Source organism: Cynocephalus volans, chromosome 10 (assembly GCF_027409185.1).
Source record: "Cynocephalus volans isolate mCynVol1 chromosome 10, mCynVol1.pri, whole genome shotgun sequence".
NCBI lineage: Eukaryota > Metazoa > Chordata > Mammalia > Dermoptera > Cynocephalidae > Cynocephalus > Cynocephalus volans.
The window spans coordinates 6,094,388-6,115,441 of NC_084469.1; the positions used below are offsets into that span (position 1 = coordinate 6,094,388).

At 50.9% G+C, this 21,054-nt stretch overlaps 1 protein-coding gene and 1 pseudogene across 2 annotated transcripts in view; both read right to left on the reverse strand.

Annotated features, from left to right (window-relative positions):
* Positions 1-9,781: 9,781 nt before the first annotated feature.
* Positions 9,782-10,271, reverse strand: LOC134387077 (ATP synthase F(0) complex subunit C1, mitochondrial-like; annotated as a pseudogene).
* Positions 10,272-11,014: 743 nt separating this feature from the next.
* SOCS7 (suppressor of cytokine signaling 7) overlaps positions 11,015-21,054 on the reverse strand; it is a 45,149-nt gene continuing 35,109 nt past the window's right edge. For both annotated transcript variants that reach the window (XM_063109333.1, XM_063109332.1), the window contains 2 exons: positions 20,551-20,700; positions 11,015-17,630 (listed from right to left, as the gene is read on the reverse strand). In XM_063109333.1, coding sequence (XP_062965403.1) covers positions 20,580-20,700 — 121 coding nt within the window. In that variant the 3' untranslated portion in view covers positions 11,015-17,630; positions 20,551-20,579. The remainder of the gene's footprint in view (positions 17,631-20,550; positions 20,701-21,054) is intronic.

The following is a 21,054-nucleotide window of genomic DNA, read 5'->3' on the forward strand; positions in this document are numbered from 1 at the left end:
CACCCCTGTCACTCCGAACTGGCCATCCCTCAGGAACTATGTTTGGGAAATCCATGTCATGGTGCGGGGAGATATGGGTCTCAGCCCTGCAGGCTCTTAACTGTGTCACACCCAGCCAGTGAAGCCCCAGTGGCATGCACTGTGTGTATGAGTGGACCATGACGTCACCTAGTAGGGGCTTGAGAATATCAAGATGGAGAGGAAAGGAACTAAAATGTGCTGAGCACCTATGTGTTCAGCTCTTTACAAACATTACCTCATTTAATCCCCAGGACAACACTGCAAGGTGGGTATCATCAGCCCCACTATGTAAATGAGGAAACAGGCTCAGAGACATTAAGTAACTTGTGCAAGATCTCTCAGCTAGGATTCAAGATTCAAGCCAGAGTCTGATGCTCAGTCCTTGCTCTTTCTACCTATGCACCATCTTTCTGGGAGGGGTCAGGCCAGGTAGTCCCTTCCAGCTCCAGGATGCTAAATTCTCTGGTTCTGTGTGAGGGCTCTTTAATTCTTCCTGCTTGTGCCACAGGTCCCCCAGACCTGCCACGCCCCACCTAGCCCCTGCACATCACTGCACACAGAAGAGGCTTGATCCACTCCCCTCCCTGTCTCAATTTTGCCCTGCTGGCAGGGTGGAGGGAGAGGAGAAAAGAAGAGAGGAGGGGAACATAGAGGAAGAGTAGACAGAGGAAGAGAAGGGGAGGGGAGGGGAGGAAGGAGGATCGGAGGGTGGTTCTCACCTCCCCCTGGAAGCTCTGGAAATCCCTAGCAGCTGCTCCCCTCTTCTATCTGGCCCTGTGCCAGCCCTGGGTGGGAGTGAGGGGAGTCAGATGGGAAGAAGAGTGAGGCGGGGCTGACCACCAGGGGGCAAGCCCCTCAGTCTGGAAACCCACCCCACCCGGCAATTCCAGCCCCCGTGAGAGATTCCAGGCATGCTCCTCTTTAAGAAAGCCCTACATGCCAAAATCCACACATACCAAACAGACACATAGGGGCGGTTCTTGCACTATGAAAGGATTCTTTGCTTCACAAGAGGGCTCAGCACATGGGAAACTTAAAATAGGAGCTTCCCCTGGTGCCATGAAAAGAAGCTCTGATTTCAGAAGCAGTCCATACACACCATGCTTCCGGCACATCCAGAAAGCTGGTGACACCAGTGGGCTAGTGGGGCTGCAGCTGTCCTGAGGCACTGACCAGATTAGCCTGGGCACCTCCACAATTACGCTGGTCATCAGAGTCCACATTTATGGGGGGACCTCAGCTGGTCCAGGGGACCAGCTTAGTGTCTGTGCTCCTGGGTAGAGGTGTCCTAGGACATCTAGAGGGGACCTAGAAAGCCACCACTTGGCATAGCTGGCAGACAATTCACAGCAGCCCAGAGAGAGGACGGATGTTCAAGGCCTCCCAGCGACTGATGGAGCCAGGGCAGGAGCCCAACGTCCTGACCCTCCTCCCAGGGAAGGGGACAGGGGAACAGGCTCTGGTCTGTCCTCTAGGAAAGAGGAAGTAGCCCACCCCCAGAACAGGTGCAGAGGACTGATGAAGGCTGAGGATGGGACAGTTGGACTGCTTTGAGGAGCAGCTCAGGTTGAGCTGCAGGCCCAGTGGGATACGTTCCTCTAGACAGGAAGTAGTGGTGGCCCCTCGCCCTGTCCCTCCCTTTTTAAAAAAATTGAGGTGAAATTCACATAACATAAAATTAACCATTTTTACAATAAGCAATTCAATGACATTTAGTATTCCCCCCATTCCACTGCTTATTTTGTGCTCAGAGTCAGTAATGACAACAAGCAGATAATGACAAATTGAGTCCCCTTCCCCCTGCCAGGCCTAGTGCTCCAGGGAGCTGCCACTGGCCATTTAAATTAATGACAAAGATGCCAAACAGGCCTGGAGAATAGACCATCCCACAACCCCACCCCAAACATCACGCCCAGCCCAGAGAAGATGCCCAGAACACTTCATGCCTCCCCAGAGCCCTTCTCCAGCCCCCCTAGAATTTAGGAACACCCCATCCCCGTCTCCACCTCCTCCTGACTCCTCACCCACCACCCCTTCTCACCCTGCTCCTCACCACGATCACAGGCAACCCATGAACCCCTCTGCCACCATGGTAGGGGGCCTGAGCTCAGTCTGGAGCGAAGGGGTCTCAGAGCCCAGGGCCCTAGGCCACTACTTTACACAGAGCAACCCCAAGGAACTGGGGCAGGGAGAAGAGGGGAGTGTGGACAAGTCAGCAGGTAAAGGTGTGCCCAGTAAGAGAAAAACCCACCCTGCTGCTCCAGACCCCACCCCAAAACCTCACCCCAAGTGGGGGTTGGGAAGGGAACAAGGCAACCCCAGGCACAACCCCAACCCCTCGCTCTGCCCCCCATCAGGCCACTGCCCCTCTTAGATCATGGGGCTGCAAGTCAGGATAGAGCCGCCCTCGCTCACCGAAGGGGACCGGCCCGCTTGTCTGGGATTTGCTGAGCTCTGTGCAGGGGGTGAGGGTTCTGACTGGGGGGAGCCTTCACCCCTGCCTGCTATGCCCAGCCCACACCCTCAGTGCATTCTGATGGAGCCTGTGTGAAAGGAAGGCAGTCGCCCGACCTGGCTGGGGCTGCAGTTCTGTACTTGGGGCACGTTTGGAGAGCGCCTCCCAGCCCACCCCATCTTTTCACTGCCATGAAATGGTGGCAGCAGCTGCTGCAGCTGCTGTAACTGAGAGGAGGGGAGTCTGGTTGGGAGAAGCCCCTTGATGTGTAGGGGGAGGGGCCCGTTGTATCCTGAGGTCCCACCAAGAGGGCCTGGGAGTCAGCAGTGGTTGTATGGCTCAAGCCACCCCCCACACACATTGTGTCACCCCTTCATTCTGCAGAGCCTGCAGCCCCCTGAGGCCTAGGTTCAGACAGCAGGGGCTGGGACCTTACTGAGTGGGCATGGGGCTTCTAAATGCGGTCCTCTCCTTCTGGAAGGAGGGTGAGGAGAGAGGCAGTGTACGCCGGCTGCGCTGCGCCTCCCTGGGTGTCAGTGATGGGGGGACAGCGTGTGTGTGTGCGTGTACGCCAGCTCTGTGTCACACCAGCCCCATCCCTCCCCGCAGCCCCGGCCCCGCCCGCCAGGAGCTCCAGTGCCCCAACCCCTCCCGCGGTGGCGGGGGCCCCCTCGCTCTCGGCGCGCCCACCCTTACCCGTCAGAAGCCCCCAGCCCTCCGCCCTCGGACACGCACCCGCGCCCGCTCACCTGCTCCATGCTGCGCCCAGCTACGCGGTCCGCGCCGCGCCGGCCCCGGGGGGCGCAGGGGGCGACCGCCCCTCCATGGGCCCTGTCCCGGCAGCTGCACCCGGCGGCCGCCGAGCGCCCGGAGCTCCCCTCCCCGCGGCGCCCCGCCGGCCCCGCCCCTCGCCCGCCCCCTCCCCTCCGCACCCCGCCCGGCCCGGGAGGCACGTGCACCGGCGGGCACACCACTCACACGCGGTCGCACGCCGCGCGCGCCCTCACTCGCACCTCAGGCACGCACGCCCCGCGCACTTCCAGGGCTCATCCCCGTCTCCACCCGCTCTTCGGCCTGTCCCGGGGCACAGAGTCGCAAGGGCCCCACCCCTCATTCTACAGGGGCCAGAGCGGGGCTTGCCCGAGGTCACACGGCGGCTTGATGACAGAGCTGACCCCATTGCCCAGACTGACTGCTTCGCAGGCTGATGCCCCTCTTTAAGGGTTGTCTGAGAGCAGGCCAGAGATACCCACAGACTGGAACACAGAGAGACACTGTGCCCCCCCACACCCCCACGCACCCGGGAGATCATGAGGACGGGGAGCTGGCTGGGAGGGGCTACTCCCTGCTGCCAGGGTCCAGCCTGTATTCAAATGTGTTGGAAGCCCTCGCCTGGGGGTGGGGAACAGAGATGGAGATTCCTGTCTCCCACCCAGTGTGCCATGCCCCAGGCATGTGCCAAGCAGGGGGTGGGGTTGACCTCCTTGTCCACTACCGGAGAAGGGGCATCTGACCCCCAGATACCACCCAGGATCCTGATTCGTGGGCAGTGGGACCACTCACTCTGAAGACCAAGGTGGTGGCAAAAAGACTCCTTCCCCCACTGATACCACTCATCAGGGTTGCTGACTGCCCACTGCCCCCTGACAGGGCAGGGCCAAACTGAGAGGGGCATCACATGAACAGGCATGTGAGAGGCGGGCATGCTGCCCAAGGCAGGGGCGTGGAGTCCTCAGTGGACAGGTGGAAATGAACCTGCCCTGAGGCGGGCAGTAAGGTGGGGACATCAAGGTACAGGGGCTGACTGCCCAAACCCCCAGGCCACTTCTTGCTGAGTCCTGCCTCTTTGTTAGGCATCAGAGGGTGAGGGAGAAGGGGGCAGGGAAGCTGAGTTGGGAAGAGTTAAGATCCTCAGTGGGCCAAACAAAGGGGGCTTTATAGGCTGGGTGTAGGGGGCATGCTGGGGGCAGGGAGGCAAGAATGCGGGCTGGGAAGGCCCTGAACTCCTAGACAGCTTGTTTTGGGGCTGAAGTTGGACTCCCCTGGCCCTCCCATGCTTTGGCCCTGTGGGGTATTTGCTGCTTTGCTCCTCGGACTGCTGCCAGGACTCTCTGGAGCCCCTCACCTTTGGCTGCCCCTGGTGGGGATCTGGTGGGCATTGCCCATGTGCTCCCAGTCTTCTCCACCCAGCTAACTGCAGCCCCTCTCTGCCATGCTTTCTCTGTGGCCTCATGGCCCCTGTCGGCTACCCAAGGGCTCTGCTGGCTGCCTGGGGAGGGAGAGACAGACTTGGGTGGGGTCACAAGACCATGGGGTCAATGGGGCCCTTTGTCCCTTCAGACGGAGGGATCCTGTCCAGGGCTAAAGAGACAGGAGATGTAGAAGAGTGCCAGCCAGCAAGTGCGTCCTCCTGACCCTGCACCGGCCTCTCCCAGGCCATGGTGGAGCTGGCCTTGGCTTTGGAAGCCAGGCTCCATTCTTTTCAGTTGGTTTCCCTCTGGTCCTCTTTCAGTGCTGATGAAGTGAAAACAAGGAGGTGGCAGCAGCAGCAGCCCATACTGGGCCTCTAAAACAGCTGCTGGTTGGCCAGACTTAAGGTCTGGTGTTGGGCTTGCAAGGTAAGGGACTGTGTCCCCAGAGATGCTGATCTGGCTCTGAGGAGTAACTCCTACTAGCCAAATTCATGGTGGCTAGATTGCTAAACTGCAGTGCTATTTTATCAACACACTCTGAGCACCACAGGAAGCTTTGCAAGTAGAGTCCCTGTAAAGGGAAGGGATGGTACCACCCACTGTCTCTGCCCCAGCCTGCAGGGTTCGTATGTTCAGACCCCCAGTCCTCCCTCTTTCCTGACACTCCTGCCCTCCTACAAACCTTCAGCAACAGCATTGTCCCAGAGATACAGCAGTGGGGAGTGGGGGCAGGGCCCAGCCCAGGTCACTTGATATGTATCTTATTTGATCTCCTTGATAAAATTAAAAGACACTCTTGCCTCTTGATAAGGAGTTGATAAAATAGCATTTCAGTTTAGCAATCTAGCCACCACGACTTTGGCTAGTAGGAGTCTATTCCTCAGGGCCAGATCAGCATCTCTGGGGACAGACAGTCCCTTACTTTGCAAACCTCCTTTTAGAGGGTAAAGAAAAAAAAATGTCCAAGTCTGTTTAGCATCATATTTTTCAAACCTCTCTTTGAGAGGCTTCAAGTCACACTACAGACAGACCAAGATTCCAGTCCCAGGTCTGCCATTTAGGAGCTGAGCGGTCTTGGGCAAGCATTCCCACCAGCTCTCCTCATCTGTAAACCAGGAATGATAATAGTACCACCTCACAGAGCTGTCCAAAAACTAACTGAGAATGTGAGTATGAAATGCTTGGTCACTAGCAGGCACATAAACGATTAGTAAAAGTTAAGTACCTTCTGGGCCGGCCCCGTGGCTCACTCGGTAGAGTGCGGTGCTGATAACACCAAGGCCCCGGGTTCGGATCCCATATACGGATGGCCGGTTCGCTCACTGGCTGAGTGTGGTGCTGACAACACCAAGTCAAGGGTTAAGATCCCCTTACCGGTCATCTTTAAAAAAAAAAAAAAAAAAAAAAAAAAAAAGTTAAGTACCTTCTACAAAGGGCTGAATACATTCATCTTATATTGATTGTTATTAGCTTTAGTTTAGCAAGTGACAACTTCTGACCTCGTCCCCAAATTCCGGGAGGCCATACCCTGGCTACAACCAGGTGTTCCTTTTGGGGTGGTACCTGCTTTCAGCCAGGTGGGGGACAGAAGCAATGAAAGAAGGCAGCTTCCAGGCTGCTGCTGCTCCTGTCCCCCATCCCCCACCTCATTCCCTTTGCCCCCATAGCTTCCAGGGCTCCCGGGGGATCAGGAAAAAGGTGGAAAGGGAGGGAGAGCCACGGGCAGGGCAGGCAACTCCTGGGGTGCCATGGGCCTAGGAAGGGAGGAAGGAGGATTACCCAGGAGGGAGTGGAAGTTGATGAGCGGGAAGGGGGGTGGCGGGCAGCGGGCCCCACTCCTGCACCTGCTGCTCTGAGAACAAAGCCAGGAATGATGCAATCCGGGCTGGTGCAGCTGAGGCTGCAAGGCCCTGAGAGAGGGAAAGGGTGTAGAGGCTGGGGAGGGCAGTGGGCAGCAGGGAGGACACAAGGGGCCTGTGACACCTGACCCTGATTTGCAGCCAATATGTGTCTCCTTCATGTGGCTCCTGGTCTCCTGAAACCCCTCACCCAGGGTCAGACCCTTCCCCAAGAAGTAACAGCCACCTTAGAATCAGCAGTTAGACATGATGCAACTAGGACATCATTCTAGGCAGCCTCCTCAGAGGGGAGGGCACCTCCCCACGGGGGAATGTGATGAGAGACTCAGACACCAAGTTGTCTCCAAGGCCCCCACCGGGCTCTTCGCCAGCAGGCCCTGGGCTGCAGGTCTCTGTCCTCCTCCCTTCTCATCCTGGAGACAAAAAGGGCAAAATCCTCCAGAGGAGGTGGGCTGGGAAGGCTCAGGAGAACCCTAACCCAGGGTCTGCACAAAATAGTACATATTTCTAGAATTAAATAGAACCCAAGGCAGACACTGCTGGGGTCTGGAGCCCCAGAATCTCCCATTAGCCGTCATCAAGTCAGCGGGGTCACCCCCCTCTTCATGAGGGACATGAGGTGGCATCTTCTGGGGTGTCTGCCTCGGCTCCCCACTCTGCCTGGGAGCCAAGAGAACAAAGGCTTCCCACTCTCCCCCACCTAGAGAGAGGGGTCTTGTCTCTCTCACATGCCAGGGCCAGGTGGAGGATGTCTCAGGGGTCAGGGTCTCTGAGGGGACAAGGCATTAAATGGAGGCAGCAGGGGAGGACTGGAGATACTGCGTTTGGGAATAACGAAGCCCAGCCTTGCCCCACCACTGCCCAGACCTGAGGGACAGCCAGGTGGCCTAGCCCAGAGGAGCCACTAGATGGCAGGAGAAGCCCGGCAAGTCACCCGGCAAGTCACCAGGCTTCACCCACTTCCACCACCAGCACCAGAGCCCTACCCTACCTGGAAGCAACTTCCTCTCCCTCCTCCTCCTCCCTACAGCCCCGCCCTCTCTGCAGCCTCCAGCTAGGGGGCTCCTGAGGTCTTTTCCTTCTTCCTTCTGCCTTTGGAAAGGCCAGAAGCTCTCAGTCCTTCTCTTCAACAAACCACTAGTAATAATGATCATAATCAGTGCCCAGGGCTATTTACTGAGTGCTCGAAATGTACCAGGCATTTTACATGCATGATCTCATTTAATCACACATGAGGTGAGTAATAATACTCTCCCCCTTTTAAAAGAGGAGGAAACAACCGAGAGAGCATAAATAAACTGCCCAAGATCTCACAAACCAGTAGGAAGCAGAGCCGGAAACGCAAACTCGGGCCTGCAAATCCTGGGCCAGGTCCAGGTCCCCAGGAGTGTGAACAAGGAGGCGCAGGCATGGGAACGAAGCAAAGAATCCACAAGATGCATCCGAGAAGCTTGTCTGCTACCTTTACCACTGCTCTCCCCCCTTGAGCTTCAAGGAGGGTGTCTTAGTCTGGGGTGTGAAAAGGCGCCCAGGTGATTCGAGTTCACCACACCCCTGCTGAGCAGCACTGTGCCGCACACTGCTGTCTCTCCTCCAGCCTCCACGGTACATTCTGGGTTCTGCCCTCACCAGCATTGCTGAAAATTGTTCCCATGTAAATTCCCATTCCAGTATGGTTGCCCCCCCATTCAGGCCCAAAGGTGATTCCAGCCCAGACGACCTTTCCCCACTGCCACCTCCCCTCCTGGCCTGCCTCTGTCTCTGACCTACTCCATGGTTTTCACCAACACTCATGGTGGCATCTCTTGGTGTGGTAGGCACAGGGCTGAGCTGTGGGGGTAGGGCCATCGTGGAAGATGAGCAAGACACGAAGCCCGCTCTCCATGTGCAAGAGAAATTGAACATTTCTGAAGCCAGGCCTACAGTCACATCTACATACGATGTCGCATTCCAAGAAGGATTGGACCTGTATCCAGAAAAACAATGTCTACCTCTATTGCACTTTTTTCAACAATACCAGGGCGTGGGAAGAGGATGGCAGCTGCAGAGAAGGGGTGCCAGGAGATGACACCCAGTGCACAGTGAAACTTCTTACTGTAACTGTCAGTCTCTCACACAGGATAGCTATTGCCAAAGGCTCTCTCGTCCCATTCCAGACCTTCCCAGCTCCCCCAAGCTCAGCCATTACTATCCCACACTTATTTTTCTCTCCCAGTATAAACCTAGCTAGTTTCTCCTATTCCCCCATCTGGCCCATCACCCCTCAATCTTCAGAATAAAGGCGCAGAAATAAAACAAAGTTTCTCAGAAGCGGGGCAGGAGCAAAGCCAGGCCTTGACCCCCCTAGGATGAGATGAGAAGCCCACGATGTGAAGAAGGGTGCCTGAGCTGAGCTCCTATTTTTTCTTTAGAGTTATTGTTTTGTTTTTAGCTCTGTGTAAAGCAGGGTGTCTGTTACGTGAGAACTCAGCAGGGGTTGGCAAGGAGTTTGGTGCAACCTCTGGTCACTAGACAAAGCTTGCTGACCCTAGATCGGCAACATTTTCCATCCAGAGGGCAGTGACAACTCTGTCATCCTTGAGTTACAGCTGTATCACATCATTCATACTCCATTCCAACCACCACCATTTCAATCCCTTGAGAAAATTCTGTAGAAGACTGACATTTAGTGACTAAAAAACTCCACCTCTACACAGTCAGGTTGTCCTGTGTGAAGCACAAAGACCCAGGTTCAAGGACTGGCTGACTAGAGACTGAGGAAAATAAGCACTATTCCTGGGAGGGGGCTGATCCTGTTCCCTAGCTCACCACCACCTTGGCACATCTATTCAACGGCGCAGGCCCTGCGGGTAGGGAGAGAGATGACCAGGACACAGGCTCTGACCCTCACAGAGGTCACAGTCAAGCAAGCGGACAGAGATCTATGAACAAATGTCTTCACAGAGGACAGAGGTATTTGTTTGGCCAGCAGAGGCTACTAAAAATTCCACAGTGAACCTGGAGCACGGCCTTGAAGGATGAGCAGGAGTTTAGCGGATGGAGAGGGTGACAGGTAAGGGTCATCCAGGCAGAGGGAACAGCATGAGGAAAGGTAGAGTGGCAGGAGAGGGGATGCTATTGTCTGGGGACTTCAGGTCAGACAGTGCAACCAGAGTGCCACTTGCGAGGGGTCTTCAAAAAGTTCATGGAAAATTCATATTATCTTTTAATTCTTTTTATTTTTTTGTTTGTTTTAGAGAAATGTTGTGTTTAATGGTAAAGCTTAGCACACTGCAGCACCAGGAATGGCATGGAGTTGAAGCAGCAGGGACAGGTAGGTGACACCCACAGAGCCTCACATGGCGAAGAGGATGAGGAAGGCGACCATCAAACAGAAAAGCCCCGTGTCCTCAGAAAGGGCAAAGCCCAGAATGGCGTAGGAGAAGAGATGCTGCTTGAGAAACGGGTTCCTGGCATAGCCAGTGATCAAGCTGCCAAACACCACTCCAATGCCAGCCCCTGAATCAGCCACACCAACTGCAGCAGCTCCAGCACCAATAAACTTTGCTGCTGTGTCGATGTCTGGGTGACAGTACTGGTCTGGAACTCCCGTCTGGCCACCTGAAGTGGGGAGCTGCTGTTGGAAGGCTGTTTAGATGAGTTCTCTGGCCTACTTACGAAGGAGGCAAACATAGGTCTGATTAGACCCCTGGTACAACAGTGGATCAGAGCCGGAGAAATGAGTAGTGCCCTGGTGGTCTGCATTTTTTCAGTATCCCAGCTTTAGCCCTTCAACTTTAATCAGGAGTTAATGATATCAAAGTATGGCTATCAGAATGGATATGATACTGTTTCATCATAACATTGACCCATGATTTGTGAATGGACTGACTGGGGCTAGCAGGGATCTCAAGATTCCTTCCTTCTTATCAGGCCTATGCAAATGAAACCCCTGAGAATTAGAGTTCCATTTCACTCAGCATGCTTCCCTCTAAGGATGCAGGGAAATTGCAGACAATTCCCAAAAATGCATCAGGGTGGTACATTGGTCTTCTAAGTAGGGGACTTGAAGGGAGACTGGGTGGGAAAGTGAAGAGGGGACACAGTTGCCAACCAGAGGAAGATATCTGGTCCTTTTTTCTCCAAAGAGCACAGCTCAAGATGGAATGGGCTAGGGATATCGCAGGAGGGATGCAGGTGAAACATGAAAATATTAGCAATGACTACTGCGGTAAAATAGGAACTCTCCCTAGGTAGAGCCCAACACCACTGCTCACCAAAACAGAGAGGCCACAGGCACTTGGCTCCAGAAAGCTCTCTGGAATTCTCCCACACTCCTAGGGAAGAAGGTAGCTTTGAGCAACAGAATTTTCCAACATCTCTAATTCTGACAAGATCACATCACAGTGATCCCCTGTTCCCAGGGGGTGGGTCATCTGACCCTACGGGGTGGGTGAGGAGCCATGAGAAGGGAGAGAGATTGGAAAACAAACTCAAATAACATAAAATAATTTCTAAACATTTTTATTTCAAATCTCATTTCACCCCTCCCCAAAAAGACATGGGTTGGTACAGCAATCATAAAAAGGAGATACAAACACAAGAGTCAAATGTCTCCCGCACTGACACTTACAAAAAACTGGGAATTGTACATGGGGTTTCCAAACAGGACCTGCAGCAGCTACTACTGTCCCTTTACGAGAGTCAAACATGCCTATTATTACAATATATACAGACACCCCATTCTGGAACTAATCTATAGGGACATCCCAACACCCATCCCCTCTAGCCCCAGAAAAATACCGAAACACAGCCAAAGTGCATTTGTTTTGTTTATATCAAAACATCTTTCCCGTTCCCCATCCCACCCTCAGACCCTCCCACCCCATTTAAGATTGGCCTGCAAGTCTATTTTAAACATTTAGTAATTTTTTATAGTTTATGAAAATAAATTATACAGCAATTATTTTAATAAATTAAGCACAAAACGGGAGAGTAAAGGAGGAAAACTAAATGGGAAGACAAAAGCCAGGCCACGCTTTGGCTTGGAGGAGGGCAGGACTGGCTAGAGGACAGAAGTGGTTGCAGGTGTATGTGGCTCCACTCCTCATAAAGAACTGGCAACCACCCTGAGCCCAGAATGGCACCCCTCTTCACTGAGTTTCTTAAAAACCAGCAAAAATGTACAGCAGAGGCTGTGCCACTGCCAGCACCAGTCTGGGCATTGCAACGACCAGCCAACCACAGAGCAGTGCCTGGATCCTGCTTGTCCCTTGGACAAGGTTCTGGGCCTAACAGTGAGGGGCAGACTCCTGTTCAAGCAAGCACCAGAGATGGAGTGGTCAGACGAACCCTCCCTCCACCTGAGCTGGTGAGGGTGCCAAGGACACAGCTTGAGCAGGGCTGTGTGGTTTGTAATTATCCTGAATTCTGATGAAGAGTGTCCTAAGTTTTCCTTACACTCCATCTTCAGGAACAACCATGATCGCAGTCCAGCTGCTACCAAACATTCACACTCCCCACCACGGCTGGCTGCTCTTTGCCTGCCCCTTGATGTCTCTTGGCACTGCCAAGGAGGGTGGGGGTAGGAGAGGGGAAGGGAGCAGTTCCAGGTACCCTCTAAGATGTAACAGGAGTGAAGGCATGTCACAAACTCAGCATGCAGGACTGGCTTCCCCAGAGGTAGGTGGAAGTGGGAAGGGATGGGAGAAGGTGCAGAAAAGACAGGAAGGGAAACAGGAAGAAACTGGGTAACACCTACCAGGAGGGTCAAAAAGCAATGGAAAGGACAAAGACAACATGAAATCTGCATGTAAAGAAAGGTCTTTCTCTGGCAGATTAGGGAATCAATATTTTAAATACAACTCCTTACTCTTTTTTATAACTGTAGTACTTGAGTACCCAGTGCCTGTCTCTATGATCTAACCCCCATCTCACTCCTCCCAAGACTTTGCTCTCAAATTTCTCAAGGCCTCCTGTCACTTTGTGCTGAGGACGAAGGCTCCAATGTCAAACAGGATATGGAATCTACCATGGGGACTTGCAGACTTGACCTCTGTGGTCCAATAATCCTATAGCTATCATAGTGGGGGGCGGGGGGAGCACACATTTCTTTTTTTTCTTTTTCTTTTTTTAATAAAAAAGGTTTTACTCCCCAGGAGCAAATAAATCATTTTGAACTACTGATAAACACTGCTGCAGTGAAAAGAAAGATGGCTACATGTATGCAATAGCACAAATTCAGTGTAAGAACAGCTGCGTTGACAATTAGAGATAAAAATCACTTATCCATTCCCCCCATTCCCACAAACCAAACAGAGGATTCCCATAGGGAAAATGTCTAATTCAAAAGCTCCTCCCTTACGGACAGGGGGCATGTCATTCTCTAAAAAGTAGAAAACAAACGCTGGGTCTACCCCTAATAGAGATGCCCTCAACACCCCAACTGGTGGCAAGACTTCTGCAAATGAAGACACACACACACACACAGACACACACACAAGACTTCTGCAAATGAAGACACACACACACACACACACACACAAGACTTCTGCAAATGAAGACACACACACACACACACACACGACTTCTGCAAATGAAGACACACACACACACACACACAGACAAGCACACACACTTCTGCAAATGAAGACACACACACACACACACGACTTCTGCAAATGAAGACACACACACACACACACGACTTCTGCAAATGAAGACACACACACACACACAGACAAGCACACACACGACTTCTGCAAATGAAGGAAGACACACACACACACACAGACAAGCACACACACAAGACTTCTGCAAATGGACACACACACACAGACAAGCACACACACGACTTCTGCAAATGAAGACACACACACACAGACACAGACAAGCACACACACGACTTCTGCAAATGAAGGAAGACACACACACACACAGACAAGCACACACACGACTTCTGCAAATGAAGGAAGACACACACACACACACAGACAAGCACACACACGACTTCTGCAAATGAAGGAAGACACACACACACACACACACAGACAAGCACACACAAGACTTCTGCAAATGAAGACACACACACACACACACACAGACAAGCACACACAAGACTTCTGCAAATGAAGACACACACACACACACACAGACAAGCACACACACTTCTGCAAATGAAGACACACACACACACACGACTTCTGCAAATGAAGACACACACACACACACAGACAAGCACACACACGACTTCTGCAAATGAAGGAAGACACACACACACACACACACACACACACACACACACACACTCTCTCTCTCTCTCTCTCTCTTCAGACCTCCTTTCAGCAGCCATAAAGCTACATCCCAATGCCTAGTCCTCTAACTTCAGGGCTCAAAAGCTAAGATAAAGGCAGTGGGGAAGGGAAGGATCTAACCTAAGGAAAAAATTCTTCCCATCTCCACTTCCTGCTGGGACCAGAGGGCTTCAAGCAGGCCATGCTCTTCTGGGGGCCCAGGGATAAGGGCTGACAAGGCTGGTACCCCAGGGCACTTTTGATGCTACTCCAGTCTCTCACACCTGGATCTGGGAACCATAACCACCCCCCTCTCCCCAGTTCTTCCTGAATGTACATTGTAGGGACATTTGCAGCTATCTCCGTGTCATTCCTAACCTCAAGAAGGGGCTTACATAGTCAGCCTAAGTGAAAAGTAGGAAAGAAGAAAGGAGTACAAACTGTGGAGTTGAGCTCCCTGCCAAACCTTCCTTCTCAGGAGGCTGGTGCTGCTGTCCACGGCTCAGGTTCCAGGGTACTACATTTGCTTTAACTAGGCATGGGCAGGTGACCAGGCCAAGATCATCACCAATGGTCTCAAACTGCTAAGAGCCAGTTGTCACCCACTTACTAGTCCCCCACACCAAAGCCCCTACTCCTGTGCTCCCAACATAGCACATGTGTTCAAGTGACAGCAAGCTGTAGCAGTAGTTGTCACTAGCTCACGTTGGTTCACACCCGTCCTGAGCAAGGTTACGGTAGATCAGTCATGAATTAGTGAAGGTTACAAACGCAGGGCCTGAGGGTACTGACATCACCAGACCACAGCTTAGAAATCAACGGCAGGGCCCTAGAAGTGAGAACCATTTCCAGTTTGCGGCTTCAAAATACAACCACCAGAAAGGAATAGGTTCCCTCTGTAGACTGCCTTTCAATGAGCACTGCACAGCACTGGCAAAGTGGGGGGGGCTGGCCGAGAGGTGAAGGGTGAGTGCTGCCCACTGCTCGCTGCCCCTGCTCTGCTCATGCTCGCCAGGTGCGTGCCACAACTGCGCTGCCCACTCCTCCTCACCCTTGCCCACTGTGCTCTCCCCAAGGCCGCCCACGCAGGCACAAACACCAAGCCCACAGAGGCTGCCTCCTCCTGCACTGCCCTGTTTTGCAGCCCACTCTATTGAGTAAGGATGAGGCTCCGTGACTAAAGCACAGACACAGTTGAACACTGCCCTCCCCAGGAAGAGAAAGGTGGGGCGTGCAGTTGGCTCACTCACGCCTCCTCAGTTGGTTTGGTTTTTGTACCTGAGAATATGAATTCTCCAGTAGAAACCCCAGTACCACTGGGGGTGCAGGGGCTCTGCCCCCTCACACGGCCTGAGCTGACAACAGTGAGGTCCAATGCAATGGCCAGGAGCCCTACTGACTTCTGGCTCTGGCTCCACCTCACCATCATAACCCCTCAGCATTCACAACTGCCTGATGATTGGGAAGTTACAGTCTAGAAAAAGAAGTTATGGTCTGAAAAAGAAGTCTTTAAAAAAGAATCCTTTATTTGAACGGGGCTGTGCACTGTTGAGTACACACCATGCAGATTTCTGCTTCCTCACTTCTGTTCACTTGTTTTCTCATCTCACTGTCCTGCTTACAACTCAAAGCCTCATCGCCACAGAGCTTTCCCAGACCAGCTGGTGTACCCTGATCTTACCCACTCTAAACATCTTTAAAGACAGTCCTTGACTCTCTGCCACAGTGAGTCATTTTCCAACTGCTTCATGTGTGGCAGTCACCTAAAAGCTCCCTGAGGCCAGAGATGTCTTCTACCTCTCATATTTTCCACAGTATCCAGAACCAGGGAAACACACAACTAAAAAATAACTCAAAAATTATGGGTGGCTGAAATGGAAAAAAGAAGAGATCCCAAGTAGCTGCATATCAGACACTGGAGGATATCAATGGATTCCAGACTTCAGGCTCTACAGTGGGGCAGCACTTTTCCATAAGATGGCAAGTTACTTGCACCCTCAAGAGGCAAGACTCACAGGTTAAACCAATTTCTGGGATCATAATCCTACCTAGTTGGTAATACTGCCATGGAAACCAAAGAGAGAAGAGGCACCACATGACAAATCAGAGGTGGGTTGCACATAAGCTGCAAAGCTCATTGTGTGAGCTACCTCTTTACAGCTAGGTAATGATGCACGGTTCCTCCCTGATCAGCTACAAGGAAGAAGACTCTTCATTCCATGCAGGACATCAGGCAGATGACCAATACTTCCAATGAGGCAATCCTATAAACTACCAAGACACTGGGACCTCACCCCATACCATCAGGAAACCACAAACCTGACAATATTATTTATCTTGTGAGATGAGGCAGACAGGACACCAAAAAACAGTCTCATGGAACACTTACTATAGAAGAGTAATAAAGACCCAGCAGCTCAATGGTCACATCTCAGTAGCAAACATCTTCCCAAAGAAACTCTACAGGAAAGCAAACTCATAACATCATAAGACTTGGCAATGGCCAGCTGCAGAAATAGACCGTTGAAAGCACTGGCATTTTTCTCTCCCCTTTTCCACATCCACCTGGAAGACAGGCAGCTCTCAAATCAGCATCTGACAGACTTCCCAATTAATGGAGGGCAAACAGGATCTGACTCAGGAAATGTGTGGGTTGCTAGAATAACACTGGAAAATAAAAAGGCCCTTGCTACCTCCTGACCCAATGATAAACCTAAAAACATGAGCTGTGGTGCTATCCCCCTCTGATTTAAGGAAATCCCATTAGGGCTGAGTTACTAGGGAGCTTTCTCTGGGAAGAGTGCAACTACAATCAATGGTTTCATTTCTCACCTTCCTCCACACTTCCTCTCACTAGCTGACAGACATACGGAGGTAACACTAACTCCTAAGTCATGGGTATGGTTTGCCATTAAGAATCTGGAAGCGTGCTCCATTAACCTCAGTAGCCTGTGACTAGAGCTCTGAACTGCTCAGGTGATGAGAAATACTACTGCCTTGACAGCTGGCGGAAGCAACAGGAATAATGTTACCATGACCAGAGTGAAATGTACAGTTATCTCAAGGGGGACCCAGTTGAGGGTGGTAGAAGAACGGGGTTAACTTCAGGTCAGAGAGCTTAAGGAATTTAGTAAAACAAAACTAATACAGCTTCCATGAGAGGTGATTCTGAAGTCAGGTTTCTAAACCTTAAAAGGAAAGAATTTGAGGAGTCACTACTTCCCCCAGCAAAAGCCATTTGCCAGTTTTTACCCAGTAATCTTCTCTTTGAGACCACCCACCCTCCTTTCCCTCCTGCTCCTACTGAAACTAACCCACGGCAATGGGAAGCAGACTCTCCTTCCCTTGGACACTTCTGATCCTGTTTTGTGCTTCTCTGGCTCCTCCTCCCTTCTTCGAAGTCCACGGTGAAGACTAACTCTGCCTTTGGCACCAGCTGAGCCACTGTCTCCTCTCCTCCCACTCCTTTGGACCTGCTCACCCTTTGCACCACTTCCAATCCAACAGGCACAAACCCCAGCTGCCTTCGAGGTTGAGTTTTCAAGAAATGCAATACCAAAAACAAAACTTCTAAAAAGAAACAGTGTTGAGACTTTTTCCAGTTTTTCAAGGAGCTTATCCAGTTCCAGGATACCACAGGGGTGGACGTGGACAGTGGAACCCCCACCCAGGAGTATGGCTGTGGGCTTCTTCTAAGCCCCAGGGCTGCATAGGGATACCAAAGTCTGCGCAGAGAATCCCAGCCCTTCCTCTTCAGTCTTGTTTTTTCTCACTCTTCTTTTCATGGTAGCTTCATTTGGTTCTTCAAAACTGGAGCTTGGCAACCAAATGCCTAGGCAAAAAAGAAAAAAAAAATTAGAACAGTTCAACAGAGTAGAACCAAAATGGAGTGAAAGAACAGCCCAGCCACTGGAGGTAAAGCAGAATAGCTCAAAAGGAGAGTGGAACCTGGACAGCCAGCTGCTTCCACAAATACTGCAGCTGGCTGGAGATGTAGGAATGGCCTTTGTCGTGGGGGGGGGGGGGGGTTCTGAGTAGCCTGTGACTTGGACACCAAAATAAGATCCTGAAACAACTAATAAATATATCCCACCACTTTACCTAAATTCTCTTTCTTTTTTTCTTACCCCTTAATTTCCCACACACCTTTTCCTCCACTTTTTCCCTGAGCCCACCTGCTCCAGGGACTAAAAAGGGAACCGAGCCCCTGGAGTAACCCCTTGTGAGCCTGACTAGAAACAGAGCTAGGTCTTTGCAGCTTCAGGCTACTGAAAAGTGTTGACATGGAATCACAAAGGCCAGTGCAACTTCTACCTTCTGACTTGAGATAGGCACTGGTGTGGCTATTACTCTGTACCCTGATTCCAAGCACCTGGCATGAAATTCCCCAGGTAACAGCATACACAGACAAAGTGGGTCATTCAGAACTAAATTACAATCACCCTGACCAACAAGAACAAGGGCCAAATTTCACTACTTAAAGAACTTTCCTTTGGGAAGTGTTACTTCCCCTTTTTCAAGAGGTTTCAGAGTCTAAATCAGGAGCATACTTAACATTATACTTATTTTTTGCTACAGGTAACAATCTTAATGGCACAGCAGAAAGGGACCCTGGAGTCCAGTTCAAACCTCTGTCAGTATATGACTGCCCCAACACTCATGACAAATGGTTACCTTCTGGCCTATACCTGATCATATCATGCTCCTTCCCATCTTAGGTGGAGCCTTTACACTTACAGGTCCCCTTGTCCAGAATGCTGTGCTCCCAGATCCTCCCATGGCTGACTCCTTGATATTCAGATCTCAGCTGAAATGTCACCTCCTCATGAGGCCTTTCCTGATCATCCAAACTTGAGCAGTACTCCATCACTAATCACTAAACTTCAGTTTTATCTTCCTAACATGTATAATCACCTGAAATTAGCCTATTCGTTTATTTACATGTTTGCTGCCTGTCTTTCCCTGTAAGGGAAGCTCAGTGAGAAAGGGCCTTTGACTGTCTTGTTGGCCCTATATTCCCAATTCACAAAGCATACTTAACAAATATGCAGGTATCTGCTGAATGAAAACTCTTGAGGAAAACCATCCCATTTTTGGACTCTCTCTGTTAAAAATGTTCTTCTAAAGTTGGACTGAAACCTAACTCCTTGCAACTTATATCACTTTAGACTTTGTCCTGCCCTAGAACCACACAGAATAAGCTTAACCACTCTTCTCTAGGCAAACCCACCAAATACTTTTTAGCTATCCCACCCTAAAACTTCTCTGCTCCAGGTAAATCATATTTCTTGTCCATTCACTTATTCTCCATATGATGAAGTGTGGAGCCCCCACCACCCTGAGGCCTTTCTCTGTGTTCGTGTTTAAATGGTTCTTCCTCGGGCACAGCACCCACAGAAGTGGTGCTCTAACTGAGGGTCCTGATTACTCAATGGTGCGGTCAGATAGATGAACCTCCCTAGTTCCCCTCTACCTTCCCACCCTCATCTCAACTGCAAAGCCAGCATGCGGTGAAATCCCCTAGACATAAGAGCACTTAGACGTTGTAGGAGTCACTTCCAAGGCACACAATTTGCAGAAGGGATTGTATACCTATTCCAGGATCCTTTAAGTTTAAAACTCCACAGACTCCCAGAGTTACCATTTCTTGGTCTTTCTTTTTCATTCCTTCTCCTCTTGCTAATCTTTATTAGTCCAGCTTACATGTTTTCCCACAATAGCTCAGGATAATGGACCACTGGAGCCAAGAGAAGACATGCAGCTAGGTTCACCTTAGCCATGGCTAAAGAAAACCCATGGGACACAAACACCAGTTGTCACTCTCTCTCACTATGAAGACAGCAGAGAGGGTGGAGAGCTGAAAGCGTCCTTTGCACTCTAAGAATGTTGCTCCTGTGGGTTTTTTTCCCGTAGTTTGTTTTGTGTGGGGGTCGGGACTGAGGAATAGAAGACATATTCAGTGCTTAGAAAGACAGGGGTCATTGAACATCGCAATAGATACTAGAATGTGAAATCTTGCTCATCCTAACACCACCGAAGTCACAACTCTGGCAGCTGTGCTCCATACTTGCCTCTACCTTGTAATGTTCACTTTAACACAGCTTAAAAGGCTAATTAGAATTCATCTGCACAAACCAGTATTCTAAGGTATTTTATGGAAAAACAAATGAGTACAACTCAGTGTAGCAGCGGGAGAACAGTCCACTGCTTAGTTAATTCATTTATTTTCTTGAATGATTTACTCTGCAATGGCCCAAATGGAACTCCAAATAGACAGCAGACTATTTTTCCTCATCCCCTTATTCCAAGCTGTGGGACATGGAGGAGATCTCACTGAAGTGCAATGCCTACTGCAATTAAAGGCATGTTTGCATTCCTTTTGATGGTTTTCTTCCCCTTTGGTTTTCCACTTTATCTATCATTTGTGCAATATCAGGGAGATCAGCCAAAGTAAGTTTGAGAGAAGGTTGCACACTTAGCTACAGTGGTGTGCCCTCCTCCTTATTTATATTCGGTAATTAGCTGGCATGTTGCTTGGCAAATATTCTTTAAGCCTTTTGTGTCTGTCTGCTTTTCTCCCAATGGGGTATATGCCCCTTGGGGACTCCATTATCAGATGTGGTAACAATATGGGCAGATGCCTAGATCAGGGATATACACAGGGAGTGGGGAGGAGTGGGGGACAAGGCTCAATGCATGATAACTGCCCTAGAAGACGTGTGGCTGGAGAGCAAGGCAGAGAGAGCTCATACCCTTGGTGGCCACCAGCAGGAGCCCCTCGCTACGTGGAGGGTTCCACCTCTTGCTTCTGTCTGGAAATGAGCTGTGCTTCCTTTAGAGACAGATATACCTCTTCCTGAGGATCATAGTAGTAGAACTTCCGGATATAAGAGATCAGAGGTCTGTGGAAAAACAAACAAGAGGGATACACACACAGTGCTATTTATATAGAATATTAAAAAAATACCACCTTTGTTCAACTCTTCATTCCCTATATGGTTGAGACTACATGGAAAACTCTCTATGTAATGAAATTCTCATTTTCTCACTTATTATAGTTCTGTCTCCCTCACTCTTTTTTTTTTTTTTTTTTTTTCGTGACCGGCGCTCAGCCAGGGAGTGCACCGGTCATTCCTATATAGGATCCGAACCCGCGGCGGGAGCGTCGCCGCGCTGCTAGCGCAGCACGCTACTGAGTGCGCCACCGGCTCAGCCCTGTCTCCCTCACTCTTACCACTTCCACTTCACTCTTCATG